Source organism: Mytilus californianus, unplaced genomic scaffold (genome assembly GCF_021869535.1).
Source record: "Mytilus californianus isolate M0D057914Y unplaced genomic scaffold, xbMytCali1.0.p SCAF_11, whole genome shotgun sequence".
NCBI lineage: Eukaryota > Metazoa > Mollusca > Bivalvia > Mytilida > Mytilidae > Mytilus > Mytilus californianus.
In genome coordinates this window covers 62,762,477-62,784,636 of record NW_026262593.1, presented here as the reverse complement: position 1 = coordinate 62,784,636, position 22,160 = coordinate 62,762,477, and the positions used below count along the sequence as shown (strand labels likewise).

At 31.8% G+C, this 22,160-nt stretch overlaps 1 protein-coding gene across 1 annotated transcript; it reads left to right on the top strand.

Moving 5' to 3' along the window:
* Positions 1 to 323: 323 nt before the first annotated feature.
* LOC127720485 (uncharacterized) lies at positions 324 to 13,238 on the top strand. Its single transcript, XM_052227071.1, has 4 exons — positions 324 to 515; positions 5,676 to 6,053; positions 9,906 to 10,828; positions 12,046 to 13,238. Exons 2-4 carry the CDS (start codon positions 5,718 to 5,720, stop codon positions 12,989 to 12,991), a joined length of 2,205 nt encoding a protein of 734 aa, XP_052083031.1. The 5' UTR covers positions 324 to 515; positions 5,676 to 5,717; the 3' UTR covers positions 12,992 to 13,238.
* Positions 13,239 to 22,160: the final 8,922 nt, after the last annotated feature.

Sequence of the window (22,160 nt, the reverse complement as noted above, 5' to 3'; positions counted from 1 at the left end):
ACAGATAAACACAAACTTCGAAAGGAAATCTGTGTATCTATATGGAATAATAAAGTAAAGGTTTTATGTGATTTGTGGTAGCAAAATCCATGACTTATCGTTGAAACATAGCTTATGTTCATTGAAATCTAAAGCGTCGCTACAGACTAATTATAAAACGGGGCCGAACTCCGATACTTATGAAGGTTACACACCTTGCTGTACTAAAAATGCTTTTTATTAATTTTTTGCTCATGCCAAGCAAATTTCCAGTCTGATAAATCGACTCTTGTGGTATTTACAAAAATAGCAACAGTATGTTCAAAACTTTAAAATCCATTTATATGTACGGACAAATAGTAATAAAGTCACGTAAAAGCACTACTCAAAATGGGCCGACAAATAAGAAAAAATAGACAGGAGTTTGCAAATGAGGTAATTGACAATATGTAACAACCAGCTTTGTAACAACATGAACTGTACAAATTTACTGCACGGATATCAAAGTGTAGGTCAGCCTAGTTTCATATTATCAGGTAAGATACTTTGAAGTTGATTGCGCAACTTGGAGCATTCTATGAAATGGTATTCTTTTGGATTTGATTTTTCTTGTACTCCTGTTCCATTTATACATTGATTATATAGTTAAAGGCTGTTTCTGTTCTGATTTTGGTTGTATCTTTTTTATGTATCATGTATGAACCTACTTATCGAGATTTAAAAGGGAAGGCTCAACTGTTATTGTGCCTGTCTTAAATCAGGATCCTTATCTATGGGTTTCTGTTGTATCTATACAGTTTTGTCATCTTTTATGAATGTGTGTGGTTGGCACATCTTTTATAGTCTGTTACAAACATTTTCGAACTTTTCAGACGAGGTGCGGAATAAAACTTGGCGTCTTATATATGCATCTGTCGGTTGTTAAAGACTATATATTGAAAATAATATTTTTTGTAAAATCCTTGTGGCAAATATTAACTTTAAAAAAATAGGTTCTGCCATATAGGTAGACAGGGACGATTATATCTGCTACTGGAAAATGAGAGTATGAATCCTATGCTACAGGTTAAGCTAATAAAGTCTCCCATTTTACTCCTAGGTAGACAAATGAAAGAAATGAAAGAAAAATGCGATTACGGCCAACTACAAGTAATGATATATATATATATGAACCAAATTTGTGATTATATATTTCCATTGCAGTTTAATCCCGATTGCTAAACTATTTTTTTTATGTAATGCAGGTTTTTGAGCACAAACGACGCATCATTTTCTTCTATTTCACTTGAGTACAGCTTTTTACATCGGCCAGTTTTTTTTTCGCGTACTACTGTTATAACGTCTTTGGTTATTTATTCAAAACTGAGCTGCGTCTTTTTTTAAAGGATATAAGTACAAGAACGAATGCATTCGGAACAATTAAAACCTTTGTTTTTGTTCTATCTATGTACTTAAGCAAAGGACAATAACACAAAGTCATGAAAAGGCAAAACAAAAATGTTTATGTGTTTATTATATTTAGAAATTCATATGACTCTGTGTACCCATATTATGTAGACATACTGTTGATATTTTTGTAATGTTTAAGGTTATGTTATTTATTGTGTTGTGTATTTTTTTTTCAATTAGATTTTGTTGACATTCAACATTTAGTGCACAACTTAGTGTGCAACAAATAATACATTACAAACAAAAAACTTTGCAAACTGTAAATAAAGCTCTATGAAACAATATAGAAAACAATAGTAGGACCCCTGTCCTGATAGTTCTTATGATCGTTATAGTAGCACAAAACTGCACGGTTATGGTAAGATGTGTTTAGAACAGAAGGTTAACATTAAATTGAAAAGGGTTTAATGTTCATAAATATGTAAGTTTTAATTTAATCCCTTAGGAAAAATGGTAAAAGCAAAAAAAGTTTATAAAATATGCCCAATAGTGTTCTGTGGATATTTTAAAAATAAACATCAGTTTGATGGATACATTTTACCATGAATCTGCAATAAAGTGCAGGTAAAAAGTTTTTAAAGTCATGACAATTGTAAAAAAACCCAGAGAGAACACACCAAGGTGGCAATCAAAAATCATAAGTCCAATCATGAAAGTATTTTATTGACATTTATGGTCCATGGTCCAATGAAATAGACAAAACCATGAACAAAACAAAAACGACAAAAAGACAAATAACAATATCGAAGCATCACTCACAAAATCAAGATTGAGCAACGGAATTCCTTCAAAAACTGGGATGAACTCAATTGATCCGGAAAACTCTGCAATGTGTGGTTATTTTTATCGTTAGGTCGCTGACTCATTGACGTTTACTCCACATCTCCTTTGCTTATAGAAATATAATATGTCGTATGAGAATGAAACATCAGCGAGATCCGATGGGATTATTCCTGATTGTCCTACTTTTTAAAAATCTAGAGTTCTGATTGTCCCCCAATATTGTATGGTCTAAAATGTTCTTAAAAAAACAATGTAATCGTTCGGTCTTTTGCAATATCTAATCAAAATAAATAATTACATGAGCATACTAGTAGTTGATATCAAGTTTACAAATGTAGATATGAATTGGTGTTACAAAACAATATATGTATACTATCAACTTTCTGCTTGTGTTAGTTGTGTAACTGTAAGTTATATGACCGCTTTATGTTTAGTAAAAATATATTACTATTATACTTCTTTGTGTATGTATATACATATTTTTTTTCAAATCAATCTCCAACCCGTCATATGTAGTGTTAAACACTACATATGACGGGTTGGAGACTGATTTGAAAAAAAAAATATTTATATACATACACAAAGAAGTATAATAGTAATATATTTTTACTAAACATAAAGCGGTCATATAACTTACAGTTACACAACTAACACAAGCAGAAAGTTGATAGTATACAACACAGACCTCTGTATAATTTTTGTTTACAAAATTTAAAAAATAAGAGGGTGAGGCCTAAAACCACTGGAATTCATATTTTACAAAGTTGTCAAACTGAACACGCATGTGAATAGATGGTTTTAGAGAGTTCACATGGTATCTTACATAAAAACAATTTATTTCTGTTAAAACTAAAATTGAATAGTCTATTTTTATTCTAATGAATTCATTACTATATTCTCTAAAGAATCATAATTTAACAGTGTGTTAAGGTTTCATTTTCAAAATTTACGGGAAATAATATTATAATTCATTCTCATCAGATAATCTTAAGTAGGAAGACAATAAATTCATAATCATCTTAAATATCAATTTGTTTTGGTGCCGTTCGTGTTGCTCAGTCTTTAGTTTTCTATGTTGTGTTTTGTGTATTGTTGTTTTTCTGCTGGTCTTTTTCTTTTTTAGCCATGGCTTTGACTTATGAGTTTGATGATGTCTTTTTGGTATCTTTCGCTTCTCTTTTAAACCGGTCACTTTGAGAACAACTGACCAAAATGTTGTAGCATGTGAAACTATTTTTATCATTATATATTTGTCTATAACTATCTTTTTTTTAATATCTCTTATTATTCTTTTAAATTTTACAATAACAATTTTTTTTTCAATTAACAATTTATTTTATTGGAGTTTATTTTATCTTCTTGAAATTAAAATCTCCCCCTTAAAATATATCTACATTTTGTTTTATATTGTTCTTAGTTTGATCAGTAGTTTAACAAAATATTACAAGACAAAATGAATTATGCAAAAACTAACTTTTCTTCATGTTTATTTCAAATGTCATAAGCTGCATTGATTAATTGCTTGAAATTACTTCTAAACACTGACACTAATAAATTACTATCAAAACAATTCTCGATTGTCCAATATCTAAACTTCACAATCTTCCCTATTGTCCCACGTAATTTCATTACTTTTTTTACCTGTTATTGTAAAAAGTATGACACAATCCAATGCTACTATTTTGCATCCGTTTATTCAGCATTGGGAGAATATGGAGATATGAGACTCCTTTGATATTCATTGTCAAATATGACTTTTCAAAATAAATCAATGACTAATTTAATAAAGCAATCATGGTGTACTGTGCATGCATTGAACGTCTTTTCTCTTATTGGAATGATAGTAAATATTTTTATATCTAGCAAAATAGAAAATGAAAACATTTACTCAGTGTATTTGTCAACGTGAGATCAAATGTTCTTTGTCTTAGTGTTTTTAAAAGTACATTATTTGAACGTAAACCTTTCTATTTTTGTTATACGTAAAAGCACTGATAGATCACATTCTAACCAATAGAAATATTGTGTATTTACTCAATTAACCTAGCGCTACTCGAAAAAAACAGACCGTTCGAAAAAACCAGGACGTATGCAAATTTATATTTAAAATTAATTGCTTTATCCGAATACAATTATTTTCAAAAATTGGCTGCAAGTGTAAGAAAATAAAAACATATTGAATTCATTTTATTTTTATTTTGCATTCGTATGTATACAAAAAAGGGCTTTATTCTGTTTTTCGAAATAAAACCTTTTTAAGGATATATACATTTTTTAGAACTCTAAATTATGAATAGTTGATGATAACTTCTCACAAACATTAACGAACCTTATACATCTATTCCAAGCATTGGTAGTATGTTTTACTAGACCAATACTCGAATTGTTATAATTTAACATAATATTCTCCGTAAAGCCTTCAACAATGAACAAAACCCATACCGCATAGCAAGCTATAAAAGTCCTCCAAATGACAAATGTAAAACAAATCAAACGAAAAAACTAACGGCCTGATTTATGTATAAAACAATAAACGAACAAAAAAATATGATACATAGCAACAAACGACTTCCTCTGATTCAGGGGCCCCTGACTTGGGACAGGCATATACAGAATGCAGCGAAGCAATGCATGTTAGCGGGCGACCAATCCTCCCTTACCTAGTTTACTTTAATAATTCTAATATTTTGCTTGCCGTTTTTCTCGACCTTATTTTGGACTCCTTGATTGTCATAGAGCGTGTCATATTAGTCATGTCAGTTTCAATGAAACTAAACATAAAGACTTGATGGAGATCAATAAATTTGAGATTTACATTACTGATAAGGAAACGAATGAAAAATATACGAAATGAAATCTTGCGTTAAATAATTTGTGGTTTTTATTTGTATTTTTGTGTTGAAAGCTCCACCGAAAGTTTTGAAAGGATAATTACATCCTTTATTATATTGAACGAATGTTAATACAAGTTAATCATCAGTAGAGTGTCGTGCCTGTCGTAGTTTTGGCCAGTCTTTTCAAAACGCTTACTTTTAATTACTCAATCAATGACGATAAGATCTGTCACGTTATCGAAATTATTTTTTGACAAGGAAACAAACGAACTCTGTATAAAATGAGATCGTAATACCATTATGGTGTGTTGAAAACTGCACCTAAATGTTAAAAAAGAATTACATCACTTAAATATAAGTATATATATATATATTGAAAGAATAATATGATATTAAAACTCAACAGTCGATCGGTCATGTATGCAGATATTTTAAAAAAAAAAAAGGTTTATTGCATTGCAAAAATAAAACCTTTCACGTTACTGAAATTATTTGTCATTATATATTGTCAAATGTATATTATTTGGCAGTATATATATTTACATATGGTATTGTAAATTAGGGAATCAACAACGTTTTTATTTACAGGTGATTATGTCACTTCACTATAGTCACTCTTCGTAATTTCAGAAAGACAAGGTTTGTTCCAAGTAAGAACATAGATCAACAACCATGGCAACAGTTTATGAAATAGAGGTTGATTCCGAAGCCTACACGTGTTTATGGTTAACACAAAATGCAGTTAATAAACAGCATGCTGAACAACGAGAAAAATTAACAAAGTTTCATGAATTAGACTTCATTAATCGTAATCCGAGTATTAACGTATTCACAGAATCACCGTGCGACAATTTTAACTTCCTAACTGGTAGCCATGATCATTGGAAAAAAGTCTCGTCTGAAACGAATATTAGGCTTAAGATATCTAGGGATATTACCAGACCAAAGGCTTTAGTCTTTTTATTGAGTCCATCTAGACACCGAGGCATCTATCACCTTAGTAAAACAGTAAGTCATATATATTATATATCTATATATAAACAATCATTTTGATTCTGGTTAGCCATGCTTTGCATTCTTAATTTTCCTTTGTCAATATCGTTATAATCATTTAAAGATGTCACATTTTGAGTAGTAAATGCATATTCTTTCGAAACACTCGATTTAGTTCCAAGTGTGATATGTATTGGTTAGCATATAATTTTAAAAAAATTGTGCCAAGTTAATGAATGGCTGTTTCTTTTATACTTAATTTTTTGTTGATGTTTTCCTCTTTTAATCATGATTTTGCCTTTTTCCTTAATGTGTAGTTTCTGGTCGTAATTAAAGTGTTTTCCTATTGTTTTTGGTTTTTTTTTTTTAGTTGGTAGTTCAATTTTGTGGTTTTGAGAATAATCCGGGACAATCAAAACTAAAAAGTCGAAGAAAGACTAATAGCAAAATGTTCCTTCTCAGAAAAAAGAAAAAAAACAAATTGAGCGCAAAAAGAGTTGCTAAAATACTCGTTAAATCAAAAGGGACCAAAAGTAAAGAGACCCGGTAAAGTTTGCACAATTTGAGTAGAAAACGATCCAATTGTAAAGATTCTTGATTTGTATAATAAAAAGTTGACAATAATAATATTTTTGAAAATGTTGACGGATTTTAATTTTTTTTAAATTTTTTAAATGCCATATCTCAAAACATTATTATGTTTAAGCTTCTTTACTGACAACCATATATGTATTGATCTTAACTACTATATAAGTAAAAGTTTCAACGTTTTTATTTTGAGTATTCGAACTAAATCCTTGTATGTTAATTATGATTTTATATTTAAAGCTTTCTTTGAGACATACATTTTGTTAAACATACTATCTCGATATGCACGGTATGCCAACTGTAACCAATTTTATGCGGTATGGGCTTTGCTCATTGTTGAAGGCCCTACGGTGACCTATAGTTGTTCATTTCTGTGTCATTTGGTCTATTGATGAGAGTTGTCTCATTCGCAATCATACCACATCTTCTTTTTATATTTAATTTACACCCCTTTTTACAAAAAGTATTGTATTTAATTACCAACATTTCATATTGCACATTACTATCTTTGACTAAATGTTTACCGAAGAGATCAAAAGGAGAATGTTTAAAAACATATTATTATGCAAATCATCTATTATTATTAAAAGTACCTAGGTGTATATTGTACAGGGTAGTCTTATGAAGTGACGCAACACCACTATAATCATTTGAAATCAAGCTCAAACTTTAGCGAAGTTAAATTCCGAGAAGATTTTATGTAACAATACCATGAAATGCAGATTATATATGTGTGGTAACCGTTTTCTAAATATAAATCAGTAAAAGTCATTATATTAGACAAACCATATGCAAATGTCCTCTCTATTATCTAAACGCAGAGTATTAGTCAATATTCACAAATAACCTTATCCTACTGATGAACATAAAAACGGCCAGGTACAAAAGCTTAAGCAGTACTGCTAACGGTGGTTTTAAAAATCTTAACCTAAACAGCAGAAAATGTATGTTTGCAAATGAAATAAGACGTATTGTGTTTATTAGAAAATTATAACACATTCACGTCGTTTATCTTCTTGTTTTCATTTATAAAATCTTGTACATGGATTTGGTTTTACTTTATTACATGCATGTTTAGAGCGTCAGTCATTACATTAGTAATAACATTAACGGTACCAATTTTATTGCACAACATGTACATTTGGACAATTAATGTCTATTCAGTGATGCTTTAAGCCCAAATATATGAAGTTCAAAAAACTAAACAGAAAAAGTATTTGTTTTTAGTTTGTGTTTTTCATGGTTTTTATTTTTGTTGATGACTTTTAACTGAATGTGTAGCCTTTACAGTTGTCGTTTGGCGGCAAAAGGGGAATACTTATATTTAAGAATTTTGTGTTGAGTGACGGACAAATTCCAGATTGTCATGCTTTTTAACACTTATTGGTTTTTCAATATCGTTGAGCACGGACATACACTTGGACAAGAATTATTTACAAAACTAAAAAAGTAATGTTGAAAGTCAATGAAAATGTATTAATGTCACTGATGAGTCTTTTGTAGACGAAACGCGCGTCTGGCGCAAATACAAAATTTCAATCCTGGTATCTATGATGAGTTTATTTAAAACATAAACAGCGTTAATCTTTGTCTCTTATACTCATCTTTCAAATTGGCATACATTTACCAGAGAAATATATGAAGAAAATCTCTAATTTTTACACACACGATAACCAATAAAAATAATTGGTGGTCCAAATATTGTGTTAGTTATATTCTCATCAGATAACAGTATAACCAAAATCAAGTACATTTCACCCATTTACGGAATTACAAAACAGTGTATGCCAATACATTGACTGAATTGAAAAATCGTTAAAAATGGGTGATAAAGCTATCACGGTCTAGATGGATTTTGTTTTGTTCACCCAGTCATTATGTTATCCGTTTCTACGATTGTCTCTATCTCCTTTTTAGTTAAAAGTCGAATTGTGAAACAGTTTAATTCTTTCTTGGGACAAGACCTTCATTGCAGGTAGCATTTAATATATAGATATAGGAAGATGTGGTATTAGTGCCAATGAGATAACTCTCCATCCAAGTTACAATTTATAAAAGTAAACCATTATAGGTCAAGGTACGGCCTTCAACACGAAGCATTGGCTCACACCGAACAGCAAGTTATAAAGGGCCCCGAAATATTACTAGTGTAAAACCATTAAAACGGAAAAACCAACGGTCTAATCTATATAAAAACGAGAAACGAGAAACACGTATGAACTACATAAATAGACGACAAGTACAGTAATCAGATTCCTGACTTAGGACAGGTGCAAACATTTGCAGCGGGATTAAACGTTTTAATGGTACCAAACCTTCTCCCTTTTCTGAAACAATAGTATAACATCACAACATAGAAAAACACACTATAAAATATCAATTGGAAGGCTTAACTCAATCAAAAAACGTAAATTAACACACAATGAACGAATAAATTTGACCTGTGACACCTGAATGCAAATACACAGTTAATAAAAAATCACAAGCTTAGGGATAAATAATTAAAGTCAAAAGTAAAAAAACAGGTTTAAACAAAGTTAAAGTATGATATCATTGTGAAATTTCAAACAATTTATAGAAAATCATCACTTTTGAAGAAACCTGCGTCATATTATACACAGGTATATAATAATTTTGTTGTTAAGTATACTTCTTCTTCTGTGTGTATAAAATCTTCCGTTTAGGAATACCAAGAAATTTCTTTAATATCAATAAAACTAATCTAACACTTGGTACACATGGGGTGAATATCAACTATAAAAATATACAATTAATGTTAGATGAAACTTCCTGTACAGGTCCAAGAACAGCATCTAAGGAAAAATGAAATAATTTTGATGTGCATAGTACGAAGAAGTGAAAATTTGTAGTAATTAAATACCAAATAATCAAAGCTGGTATATAGACAAGATCCATGTTAACATTAAATAACAAAAAAGCATTACAAATAGTATCAACAGGTCAAATTAAAAAGAAGGTAAGATTTGAGAGTACTCGCAGTTACTGACAGCTAGTTAAAAGCCAAAAACAATTAATAATAAAAAATCATGCATCAGAGACTAATATACCTTTATTACTGTAAGTTTAGAAATTTTGTTTTGCAATGTTCTTAATATTACGAAAGTTGCAACGAGATGGATTTCGCAAAAATAAAAACTTTAGTTGCATACATTGTGTGCAGCATTTCCTGAAGTCGCTAGTATTCATCTGCATTTTTGGTATATTGTTCAACGAGCACATTAATATTATCAAATTTATAATGTTTTAATCTACTTTCAGGACTTAAATTTGTTAGATAAATTACACGATATTCCTAAATGTCAAGAAAATTTTATCTTCCTTGTAAAAGCCTCTGCTAGTAGCGTCCCTTATAATACAGAAGATCTTGAGAACCTTAGCAGCGAAATACACGCCAGAATCATTCAAAAAGGAGGAAAGAATGAAATATTTAAGAAAATTTTCCATGTAAATGACAACCAAATTCCTGTACGAATTGGAGTTTGTCTACTTGACAGTCTCATTTGGATAATGAAGGAATTCAATGAAAACGCGAAGCGTTTCTCTGAATCGATGAATAATAATCTAACAGAATTAGTTGAGAAAAGAGAATCTAACATAAAATGGCTTGCGAAAAAAATGTCAAAATCAGGGTTTACGGTTTGCAATTTTGCATCGCAAAAATTAAATTATGTCAAGACAAAAGATTTAAGCAAGCTTTTAAGAAAAGAAATGGAAAGAAGAAATTTACTGGTCGGCATCAAACTTTCCAAGGAAAACAGGACATGTCAGCTCGATCAAACATTTCAAACTAAACTCAATATTTTTCTGAGGACAAAAAAACTGTTTCTAAAAGGAAACCAATTGAATTCATACAAAAGACTCCAATCAACGGCGTCATCAACCCGATTCACAAGAAGTATGGCAAAAGAAGATTCAACATCTAAAGACTCATCGACAAATGGAACATTAAAAAGAAAAAGAGGAATTACACATCGTTGTTCGGCAATGTGCAATAACATTTTCGATGGAAATGACTATCAAGAGATGACAGAAGATATCTATGCAGAGCTTCTCAATTTTGTCACTTGTCTTGTTAACCGTTTTACCGAAGATTTAAAACCATTTTCAAAAACCATTTCCGAAGAACGATTAAAGAGGCTTCACAGTCTGAAAATTCATGAATGGAAAACAGTAACTATGAGGTATGCATATTGGAATAATATAAATTATTTCGATGCTTCAAATATTACTGAAAATACATGTGTAATAGCTAATGTTTTGTTATCCCACTTCAAAAAATTATGGTTTGTAGACTGTTGTTTGTCGTTTTGTCGTTGTTCGTTTACTGGGGATTTCTGTCGTCATCTTGACCTCTCTCGTCTTACTTTGATTTAAATTTTCACAAACGATCACTTTAAAAAGGTTCAATTTTATTCATACTTTTTTGTCGGTACACAGTTTACTCAACTTAATATCTTTCACAAGTTTGAGCTTTCTAAAAAGCTGTGGACTACTTCGCTCTATCATAATTTAAGGTAATATGTGTGTATGTGGTTGTTGATTTAGTATTGGAAGTGTGGTATTTTTTAGATATTGATTGATATAAAATGGATTTACTTGAAGAGTGTGCGTTATACACCCATGCTTTAAAAATTTTGTTCACTTTACTTGTTGAAAATTAAAACATTTACAAATAGACATGACTCTGGAGGTGTGCCTAGATTGGCAGAAGTTATAAGGTACAGGTAATGCATTTTTGTAAACGTTTTATAAGAACATTGTTTAGCAAAATAAATCGTGCATATTGCAGATTAACAAAGCAACTAAACACGTATTAATAATTGATATTTCAATATTGAATTTCAGTGTGCAATATATGCATAATAAAACGAACATGAATTAATAACAGTTGATCGGAACTGAAATACACATAGTAAATTTTCCGGCATTTGATGTCTTATCCTGAGACGAGAAAAGTCTGTAATTCTTTATCTCATTTAAGCCAATAGCTGTTGCTGTATCTCAGCCGCATCATAAAGCAACCAATCAGAATCTATATGTGATAAGTAATTATTTCAAGATGGCGTGTATGTGGACTGAAACTAATAGCTCCGCACCGTGATGCGAAGCAATGATAAATTACTTTCTACGTGATCTAAAAGTAAAATTCACATTTCAGAGGAAAAAACATGTACATGTAATTGTATTGAGTGAAATGGTGAAAGCGCTAGAACGGAATAGTTCAAACAATATGAAGGTCCGTTTCGTTCATTTAGAGCCTTGGTAATTTGTATTCTCATAGCTTTTACAATCTTCAATTTCATAAATATATCGCAGCGGTTTTATTTCAGAAGTGATCAAGAGTTTAATAAATTTGTATTACATTTCATTATTGTACATGTTTTCTATATATTCATAGAAATGTGCTTGTAAAAGGGTTTGGATGCATTGAAAACAACATATGCGTCTACACGAAAAGGGATGATGAACACGAGAAGAAGTCTGTATGTGAATATGTAAAGAAATATCTCAATGATCCACCAGGAAAGTACCAACTGCGAGTTGAATATAAACAACGCAAAATATCCTTATTTTCGAAACTCGAACAAGGTAGTAAAATTAATAGAAGAGAAAGTGGAAACTGCAGTGATGAAGGCAGAAAGTTTGGATCGCTTGGAATGTTTCTCGAAGACAAAAACGGCAAATATTTCTTTACAACTTGTGCACATGTAATTGGAGAGGAAGAACATGCATATTCACCAGACGACAATTCAAAACTCGGACGGAACGTATATATTAACTATTCAGATTGCAACAAGGACGACAAAAATGATCCCTATATCGACTTTTCACTGGTTCAGGTTTCTCCTGAGAGAACATTAACCTGCACATTCGGTCTCAAAACGACGGGTGGTGATTTTATCAACGGCCGAATATTCAGAGGGGACTTATCAGAAATTTTAAATGAAAATGTATACAAATGGGGCGCAACAGAACCTTGTTTGCGAAAAGGCAAGTGTATTGGATTCGAGGATGAAGGATCTCTATTGTATTTAACAGTAGACACCAAAGACTTCGCAAAAGGAGGCGACAGTGGGGCTATTGTGTGTGTTGGAGAAGACGTGGAAACGGGCTTGGCAGCTTTTGTTATTGTGGCTGGTTCCACTGACGATTCTGGTTCCGAATCTTTGAACTCTGGAAGCAGTTATTTAGTTTATAAAGTGTCTGATGCTCTTGATCGTATTGGTACAATTTCTGGAATGACACCGTGTTTGAATCCATATATAAGAACGATTTCAATTTCATCACCGATTTCTGATTCGAAACGGGCTGCATCTAAACGTAAAACACCTGACAAAATATGAGATATTTTTAAGAAGAAAACAGGTCCGTTTGCTTTGATTTTCATACAACGCGAAAATCTGTGATGAAACTGAACACACCAAATTAAATTGTTGGTTTTTCTGCCTAGGTACAAAGATGACAAATCTTAAAACTTTCCTGTAAAGCAAACGGGATTATGATTTGAGTCATTAATTGGTCCCTGAAATTGCAAAATTGTAATATTAATCTTAATTTTATCAATGAAATAATAAAGTGATTTAATCTTGACATTTTACAACAGAATTGTCATTTGTGGTATCAATATGATTTCACAACATGTCGATATTTACATATACTGCAATAGCCATTTCACTATTTATAGTTTTTCGACATATTGAATATGAGTCGATGCTTTACTCAGGACAGTATCTTAATCACATTGTGTTTTGTAAGGTCTTTAATAATGTTTAAATAAACATTGAGAGTAAGGAAAGGAAAAAATAAGCGTATGTAGCAACACATGAAAATAATTTATTAATCGGCAAAAAATCCTCCCCAGTGGCGGATTCAGGAGGCGTTGAGGGCGTACGCCCCACCCTTTGGATTGGAAAAATCATATTTTTTTGCATTAAATTGTCCCCGAAAAACTTTCGCCTCGCCCCGCTCGCCAGTTAACATAATATATATTCACATGTATGGAATTACGCCCCCTTTCAAAAATCTCATCGAATTTTTATTTGCCATGAACAAAAAGTCGATTGCCATAGAGGAGCATGACCTGCTTATCCCTCCAATAAGTTCCGCTCCAGAACATAGTGCATTCACAGAATACGTGCAACCTTTTAAAATATCTAAGAATTTCATAAGCTTTAGCTGCATTTAAGCAATTTTTGCTTCGCATCACGATGCGGAGCTATTAGTTTCATACGATATTCATACCATCCTGAAATTATTACGTAACAGATATCGGTTCTCATTAGTTGCCTAATGATGTGGGAATGATTCTATTGGCTAGAATGAGATATAGAATTGGGAACATGTCCCGAACAGAAGAAGATATTAAATACGGACAAAATTACAGTATGAGTATTCAAGATTCGATCCAATTCCCGACCAATGACTAGTTTTGCCTTTCCTGGATTACCCTGCTTTATAATGTCGCGTCAACTTCATGTTATATAATAAAAGGAGGGACTAAGACGAACAAGTTTCTGAGTCCTTATCTGACTATATATGCATTTTTTTTATTATTAATTGTTATTGGCTTTGAACTAGCTATCAGTAACTGTGAGTACTCTCAGATCTTAGTGCCTTTTTGTTGTGGGGATTTATAAGTACGCTGCCACGTCCACTCTTGTGTTTTTGTTAGATGTATTTCTATTTGTATCCATCTGATGAGTTAAGCATTTTTCAACTGGTTTTTGTAGTTTGTTCTTATGTTGTACTATTACACCACTGTCCCAGGTTAGGGAGAGCGTTGGCGCCTTTAAACGAGTTTAACCCCGCCACATTCTGTATGTGCCTGTCCCAAGTTCGGAGCCTGTAATTCGGTGGTTGTCGTTTGTTGCTGTGTAACATATTTGTTTTTCGTTCATTATTTTGTACATAAATTAGGCCGTTGCGTTTTCTCGTTTGAATTGTTTTACATTTGTCATTTCGGGGCCTTGTATAGCTGACTATGCGGTGTGGGCTTTGCTCATTGTTGAAGGTCTTATGGTGATCTATAGTTGTTAATTTCAGTGTCATTTGGTCTCTTGTGGAGAGTTTTCTCATTGGCAATCATACCACATCTTCTTATTTTTATATGTACACCAACACTTAAAATACATATCACCGCCAATGATCTTCCAGAATTTTGTCCGAATACATGAAGTTCATGTTATAAAGCCAAATAATATACCAAAACCACAGGGTACCCAGAATTGTGCATAAGAATTGCTTTGAGAATGATCGGGATACATCTAATAACAATTTATTAAAATGATTGTGTAGGAACACATGTCTGAGGATATCCAAATGCAAATAAATATTGCGTAAAAAATGACCAAGATGGGCTTAAAATACCACACTTATGAGTATATACACTAATGAGGTAAATAACTCCTCCCATACCTAAACACCACATCTTACTTAAAACTATGATACAGCGAGTACTCCAAAGCTTTTTAGAAAGCTAAAACTTGTTTTGCCTTTATGTTTATCTTAGTTCACTTTCTTCAAATTTGACTTGTCTTGAAATTTTGTTCCTCAATTTTTGAACTCAATCTTATCTGTGTAATAGATTACCACGGATATGTTTTAATTGTCATTATCCCAATATTGTTCTCTTTTCCTCGATTGTGACATCACCAAATGAGACTTCTATACGAATTTGTATACTTGACATGATCAACATGACGGGTGCCACTAGTGGAACAGGATCTGCTTACCCTTCCTGCGCACATTAAATCAACCACGGGTTATTTATGGTTGCTTTCGTGTTGCTCAGACTTTTTCCAGGTGGAGTTTGGTGGACTTGTTTGTTATTTTCGTCGCCATTTGTTCTGCCTAGCGTTGTAAGTTTCTCATCGAATTACGTGTTTTAAATACCCCCTTCGTGTCTCGTTTTATTTTCATAAAATTTTGAAAAAAATATTTACTTTGACCAGTTGACAAAAATATAAGAATTTCAAGAAATTTAAACCACACAATTTACAGGAATTTCGTTGGATATATAGCAGTTTGGCAAACACTAATTTTGATCATTGAGAAGATTGATTTCTCTTTACTAATAGTATGTGATAAAAATTATAAAGAGTTAAATCCCTATGGTGGTCTGTACCCCCTTAACTTACTCTACTTAACTGAACCAAGCAGAAACTGCACTTCACATATCATTTTGATTGGCCCATCGTATTTTCTAACAATGAAAATATCTTAGTATGTGTAGAAATCTATACTAGTATTACTCTATTAAAATATCTTGTTCCATGGGATTATACTTTAGATTAACCTCTTGAGAAACTTTTGCTTTCATCATGTTCAACACTTTTAAAATTAATTTTAAAACAGCTCTTCGTGAAATAAAAAAAGAATTGACCGGCTGAAAGAAAATTATTAGTTTACGCCTAGTGGGTGTATGATTTTGAGTGTAAGTGCTTTGGTTTAATAGAGTGAAAGAGAATTAAATATGTCTAAATATGTCTAAATATGTCTAAATATTTGTTGATATTTTAGATAACTAAAAATAAATTTGAGAATGGACATGGGGAATATGACCAGACTCAAGCTAGCGACCAATTCCAGCGACCAATCAAGCTAGCGACCAATTCTATTCATCAATATACGGCAGCCGGCACGGGCACAGAACCGTACAAATGCAGCACCGGAATACGTCTCCAGAACCATTCAAAAGTCATGCGCAGCATTTGTTAGCTAATTACCGACAAACAATTGTGACCTGAATGTACACCAATAATCACGACATATATATTGATCTACAAATCGGAGACATATATTATATCTGAGACTACTATAACACAGTAGTCTTAGATTATATACACTTTTAGTTGGTATATAAGTCTCTGATTTTATGATAAAATATAGAACTTAAAGACTTCACTTAAAGACTTCATTAATTGCATGTTAGCCGGTGTTTTGGGTTCAGTACGTAAAATTTAATGTTTTGAGATGCGTCCTTAATCAGATAACTTTATATTTTGTTATCTTTGTCAGTTATATATTAGAAACATCTGTTATATACACTTCATGATCTATTGGTCCCAAGAGACATATTTTAATTTGACTTTATGTGCTAGATAGTGTATCCTACAATAAAATATGAATATTATACAATTGGTTTAATTCTTAATCTTTGGTTTATTTTCTTTCTAAATACTTTTGTCCGAATTTACACGTACAATTTTTCTTCTAATACACTTGTTTTCTTAAATATGGAATATGGAGTCTGTAAGATAAACAAATTAAAACATTTATGTCACATTAAACAGCTGTTATAAGGGAAAACAGTTGCTTCTCGATAAATTTGTGCGTCTATCCATTTTTGCTTAATTTTAGGAAGGGGATTTTAAGGCATTCAAAGACCAGTATATTTAACAATTAAAATATTTGTTCATTAACTCATTACATGACTTGAAAAATGAGTATGTGAAAACTGACAATATAGAGCATCGCAACCTCTGAAAATTTTCTCTTCAAAAATAAGTTAAAAAAATGGTTGGTTATAAGTAGGTAACAATTTATGAATAATGAAGATTGGATTTGACTTATATTATTAGGGAGCTACCATTTGATTTTTATGGAGGCAGGGAGGGGGGGGGGGGGGGGGGGGGTTTGGCTAGGATGAAATTTGAAGAAAAAAAAAGCAGGACAAGAGTTTTGAGTAAAAAAAAAGGCAGGATGAGCAACTTGGTACAAAAAAAAAGGCAGGATGTCAATTTATGTCAAAAATGTCAGGATAAACCATACAATCTGATAAACTAATAAAAAAAAATAGGCAGGATCGAATAGAGTGTAAAATAAAAAGGCAGGACAGAGATTACAACTAAAAAAAAATGCAGGACACAATTTTTCATCCCTTGGTTCTGAGGAGGTACCGACAAAAAATGTAGTTAAAAAATTTGGTTCTGCCAGGGTATTGTTTTTTTTTACTGTAAATAAAGGTTGGTTCTGATGAGGTACCAACATAAAGTTTACATAAAAAATTTTGTTCTAACGAAAAGGTATTGTTGTTTTCACTGTAAATAAAGGTTGGTTCTGAGGAGGTACCGACATTCAGTTTACTTTGAAAAATTTGGTTCTGGTAAGGTATTATTTTTACTGTAAATAACGGTTGATTCTGAGGAGGTACCGATATTCAGTTTACTTTGAAAATTTGTTCTAAGAAGGGATTGTTGATTCAACTGTATATTATGGCTGGTTCTGAGAATGTACAGCCATAAAAGCTACATTTAAAATTTGGTTCTGACAAGGTATTAATGTTTTTACTGTAAAAAAAAAAGTTGGTTCTGAGGAGGTACCGACATTCACTTTACTGAGAAAATTTGCTGTAAATAAAGGTTGGTTCTCAGGAGGTACCGACATAAAGTTTAGATATAAAATTTGGTTCTGACAAGGTATGAAACTTCTGATAAGGTATTGAAGTTTTTACTGTAAATAAAGGGTGGTTCTGAGGAGGTACCGACATTCAGTTTACTTAGAAAATTTAGTTCTGACAAGGCATGGTTGTTTTTATTGTAAATAAACGTTGGTTCTGGACAGATATCAACATAAAATGTACATAGAAAATTTTGGTCTGAAAAGGTATTGTTGTTTTTACTGTAAATAACGGATGGTTCTCTGGATGTACAGATATAAAAATTACTTAAAAAATTTGGTTCTGACAAGGTATTGTTCTTTTTACTGTAAATGAGGTTGGTTCTGAGGAGGTACCAACATAAAGTTTACTTAGAAAATTTAGTTCTGACAAGGTAATGTTGTTTTTACTGTAAAAACGGTTGGTTCTGAGGAGGTACCGACATTTAAATTACTTAGAAGAAATTTAGTTCTGACCAGGTATTGTTATTTTTACTGTAAATAAATGTTGGTTCTCAGGAGGTACCGACATAAAGTTTAGTTAAAAAATTTGGTTCTGACAAGGTATAATTATTGTTTAACTGTAAATAACGGTTGGTTCTCAGAATGTACAGTTATAAAAGTTCCATTTAAAATTTGGTTCTGACAAGGTATGGTTGTTTTTACTGTATATAAAGGTTGGTTCTGAGGAGGTTCCAAGATAAGTTTACTAAGAAAATTTAGTTCTGACCAGGTATTGTTGTTTTTCCTGTAAATAACAGATGTTTGGTTCTGAGGAGGTACCGATAAAAAATTTACTTAAAACATTTAGTTCTGACAAGGTATTGCTGTTTTTACTGTAAATAAACGTTGGTTCTGAGGAGGTACCAACATAAAGTTTACTTAGAAAATTTAGTTCTGACAAGGTATTGTTGTTTTACTGTAAATAAAGATTAGTTCTCAGGAGGTACGGACATCAAGTTTACTGAGAAAATTTTGTTCTGACGAAAAGGTATTGTTGTTTTCACTGTAAATAAAGGTTGGTTCTGAGGAAGTACCGACATTCAGTTTACTTTGAAAAATTTGGTTCTGGTAAGGTATTATTTTTACTGTAAATAACGGTTGGTTCTGAGGAGTATCGACATAAAGGTTACTTATCATTTTTTCTGAGAAGGGATTGTTGTTTCAACTGTATATAACGGCTGGTTCTGAGAATGTACAGCCATAAAAGTTGCATTTAAAATTTGGTTCTGACAAGGTGTTAATGTATTTACTGTAAAAAAAGGTTGGTACTGAAGAGGTACCGAAATTCACTTTACTGTGAAAATTTGGTTCTGATAAGGTATTGCAGTTTTTACTGTAAATAAAGGGTGGTTCTGAAGAGGTACCGACATTCAGTTTACTTAGAAAATTTAGTTCTGACAAGGCACGGTTGTTTTTATTGCAAATAAAGGTTGGTTCTTGGGAGGTACCAACATAAAATTAACTTAGAAAATTTAGTTCTGACAAGGTATTGATGTTTTTACTGTAAATAACGGATGGTTCCCTGGAGGTACCGACATAAAAATTACTTAAAAAAAATTTAGTTCTGACCAGGTATTGTTATTTTTACTGTAAATAAAGGTTGGTTCTGAGGAGGTACCGACATAAATTTTACCGAGAAAATTTGGTTCTAACCAGGTATGGTTGTTTTTTCTGTAAATAAAGGTTGGTTCTGAGGAGGTACCAACTTAAAGTTTAGAAGTAAAATTTGGTTCTGACAAGGTATTAATTGTTGTTTTTCTGTAAATAACGGTTGGTTCTGAGGAGGTACCGAGATAAAGTTCACTTAGAAAATTTGTTATGAGAAGGGATCGTTGTTTCAACTGTATATAACGGCTGGTTCTGAGAATGTATAGTTATAAAAGTTACATTTAAAATTTGGTTCTGACAAAGTATTAATGTTTTTACTGTAAAAAAAAGTTGGATCTAAGGAGGTACCGACATTCACTTTACTGAGAAAATTTGATTCTAATAAGGATTGTTGTTTTTACTGTAAATAAAAGGTGGTTCTGAGGAGGTACCGACATTCGTTTTACTTAGAAAATTTAGTTCTGACAAGGCATGGTTGGTTTTTTTTTTTTGTAAATAAAGGTTTTTACTGTAAATGAGGTTGGTTCTGAGGAGCTACCAACATAAAGTTTACTTAGAAAATGTTGTTCTGACAAGGCATGGTTGTTTTTATTGTAAATAAAGGTTAGTTCTGTGGAGGTACCAACATAAAGTTTACTTAGAAAATTTAGTTCTGACAAGGTATTGTTGTTTTTACTGTAAATAACGGATAATTTTCTGGAGGTACCAACATAAAAATTACTTAAAAAATTTGGATCTGACAAGGTATTGTTGTTTTACTGTAAATAAAGATTAGTTCTCAGGAGGTACGGACATCAAGTTTACTGAGAAAATTTTGTTCTGACGAAAAGGTATAGTTGTTTTCACTGTAAATAAAGGTTGGTTCTGAGGAGGTACCAACATTCAGTGTACTTTGAAAAATTTGGTTCTGGTAAGGTATTATTTTTACTGTAAATAACGGTTGGTTCTGAGGAGTATCGACATAAAGGTAACTTATCATTTTTTCTGAGAAGGGATTGTTGTTTCAACTGTATATAACGGCTGGTTCTGAGAATGTACAGCCATAAAAGTTGCATTTAAAATTTGGTTCTGACAAGGTATTAATGCATTTACTGTAAAAAAAAAAGGTTGGTTCTGAAGAGGTACCGAAATTCACTTTACTGAGAAAATTTGGTTCTGATAAGGTATTGAAGTTTTTATTGTAAATAAAGGGTGGTTCTGAGGAGGTACCAACATTCAGTTTACTTAGAAAATTTAGTTCTGACAAGGCACGGTTGTTTTTATTGTAAATAAAGGTTGGTTCTGGGGAGGTACCAACATAAAATTAACTAAGAAAATTTAGTTCTGACCAGGTATTGTTGTTTTACTGTAAATAACGGTTGGTTCTGAGGAGGTACCGACATTTAAATTACTTAGAACAAATTTAGTTCTGAGCAGGTATTTTTATTTTTACTGTAAATAAAGGTTGGTTCTGAGGAGGTACCGACATAAATTTTACCGAGAAAATTTGGTTCTGACAAGGTATTGTTGTTTTACTGTAAATAACGGTTGGTTCTGAGGAGGTACCGACATTCAGTTTACTCACAAAACTTAGTTCTAACCAGGTATGGTTGTTTTTTCTGTAAATAAAGGTTGGTTCTGAGGAGGTACCAACATAAAGTTTACTGTAAATTTTGGTTCTGACAAGGTATTAATTGTTGTTTTACTGTAAATAACGGTTGTTTCCGAGGAGGTACCGAGATAAAGTTTACTTATAAAATTTGTTCTGAGAAGGGATTGTTGTTTCAACTGTATATAACGGCTGGTTCTGAGAATGTATAGTTATGAAAGTTACATTTAAAATTTGGTTCTGACAAGGTATTAATGTTTTTACTGTAAAAAAGGTTGGTTCTGAGGAGGTACCGACATTCACTTTATTGAGAAAATTTGGTTCTGATAAGGTATTGAAGTTTTAACTGTAAATAAAGGGTGGTTCTGAGGAGGTACCGACATTCAGTTTACTTAGAAAATTTAGTTCTGACAAGGCATGGTTGTTTTTATTAGGTCTTTCCACTTTTCTGTGGAAAGACCTATTGTATTTGTTCTGATTATTATTATTAGGTCTTTCCACTTTTCTGTGGAAAGACCTATTGTATTTGTTCTGATTATTATTATTATTATTTTTTTTTTTTTCTTCCGCCAAATTTTGTTCTTGCGATAAATATTTGTTTCGCAATATGTCGCTTAGATATTTCTCATATTGTATCGTATAGTTTATGCGGTTTTAAATTTCACCCTGCTAAGCTGAACAATTATCTTTGTAAGAGTTATCTCCCTATTCATTGTTTATCAAGTGTGTGCATCTCCTTCGTAACAAAAAAAGATATCGACAAAATTCTTTTTCTAAATTGTTCGTTACATCCTCAGGAATTTTTGGCTAATTTGGATCGAAGCGATTCGATGAAATTTTTTTAGGAGTTATCTACCTTTATCAAATAAATTTGTCGTTATGTTTTTGTTACTCATAAACTGTAAGCCGTATAAACCTATAGTCTTTTTATTTGAGGT

What these genes read in the sequence shown, in the direction of transcription:
- LOC127720485 (XM_052227071.1), top strand. Translation starts at nt 5,718, where the DNA reads ATGGCAACAGTTTATGAAATAGAGGTTGATTCCGAAGCCTACACGTGT. An exon ending in TCTATCACCTTAGTAAAACA is followed by an intron (nt 6,054 to 9,905) that starts GTAAGTCATATA and finishes ATCTACTTTCAG; the next exon opens with GACTTAAATTTGTTAGATAA. An exon ending in TGGAAAACAGTAACTATGAG is followed by an intron (nt 10,829 to 12,045) that starts GTATGCATATTG and finishes ATATATTCATAG; the next exon opens with AAATGTGCTTGTAAAAGGGT.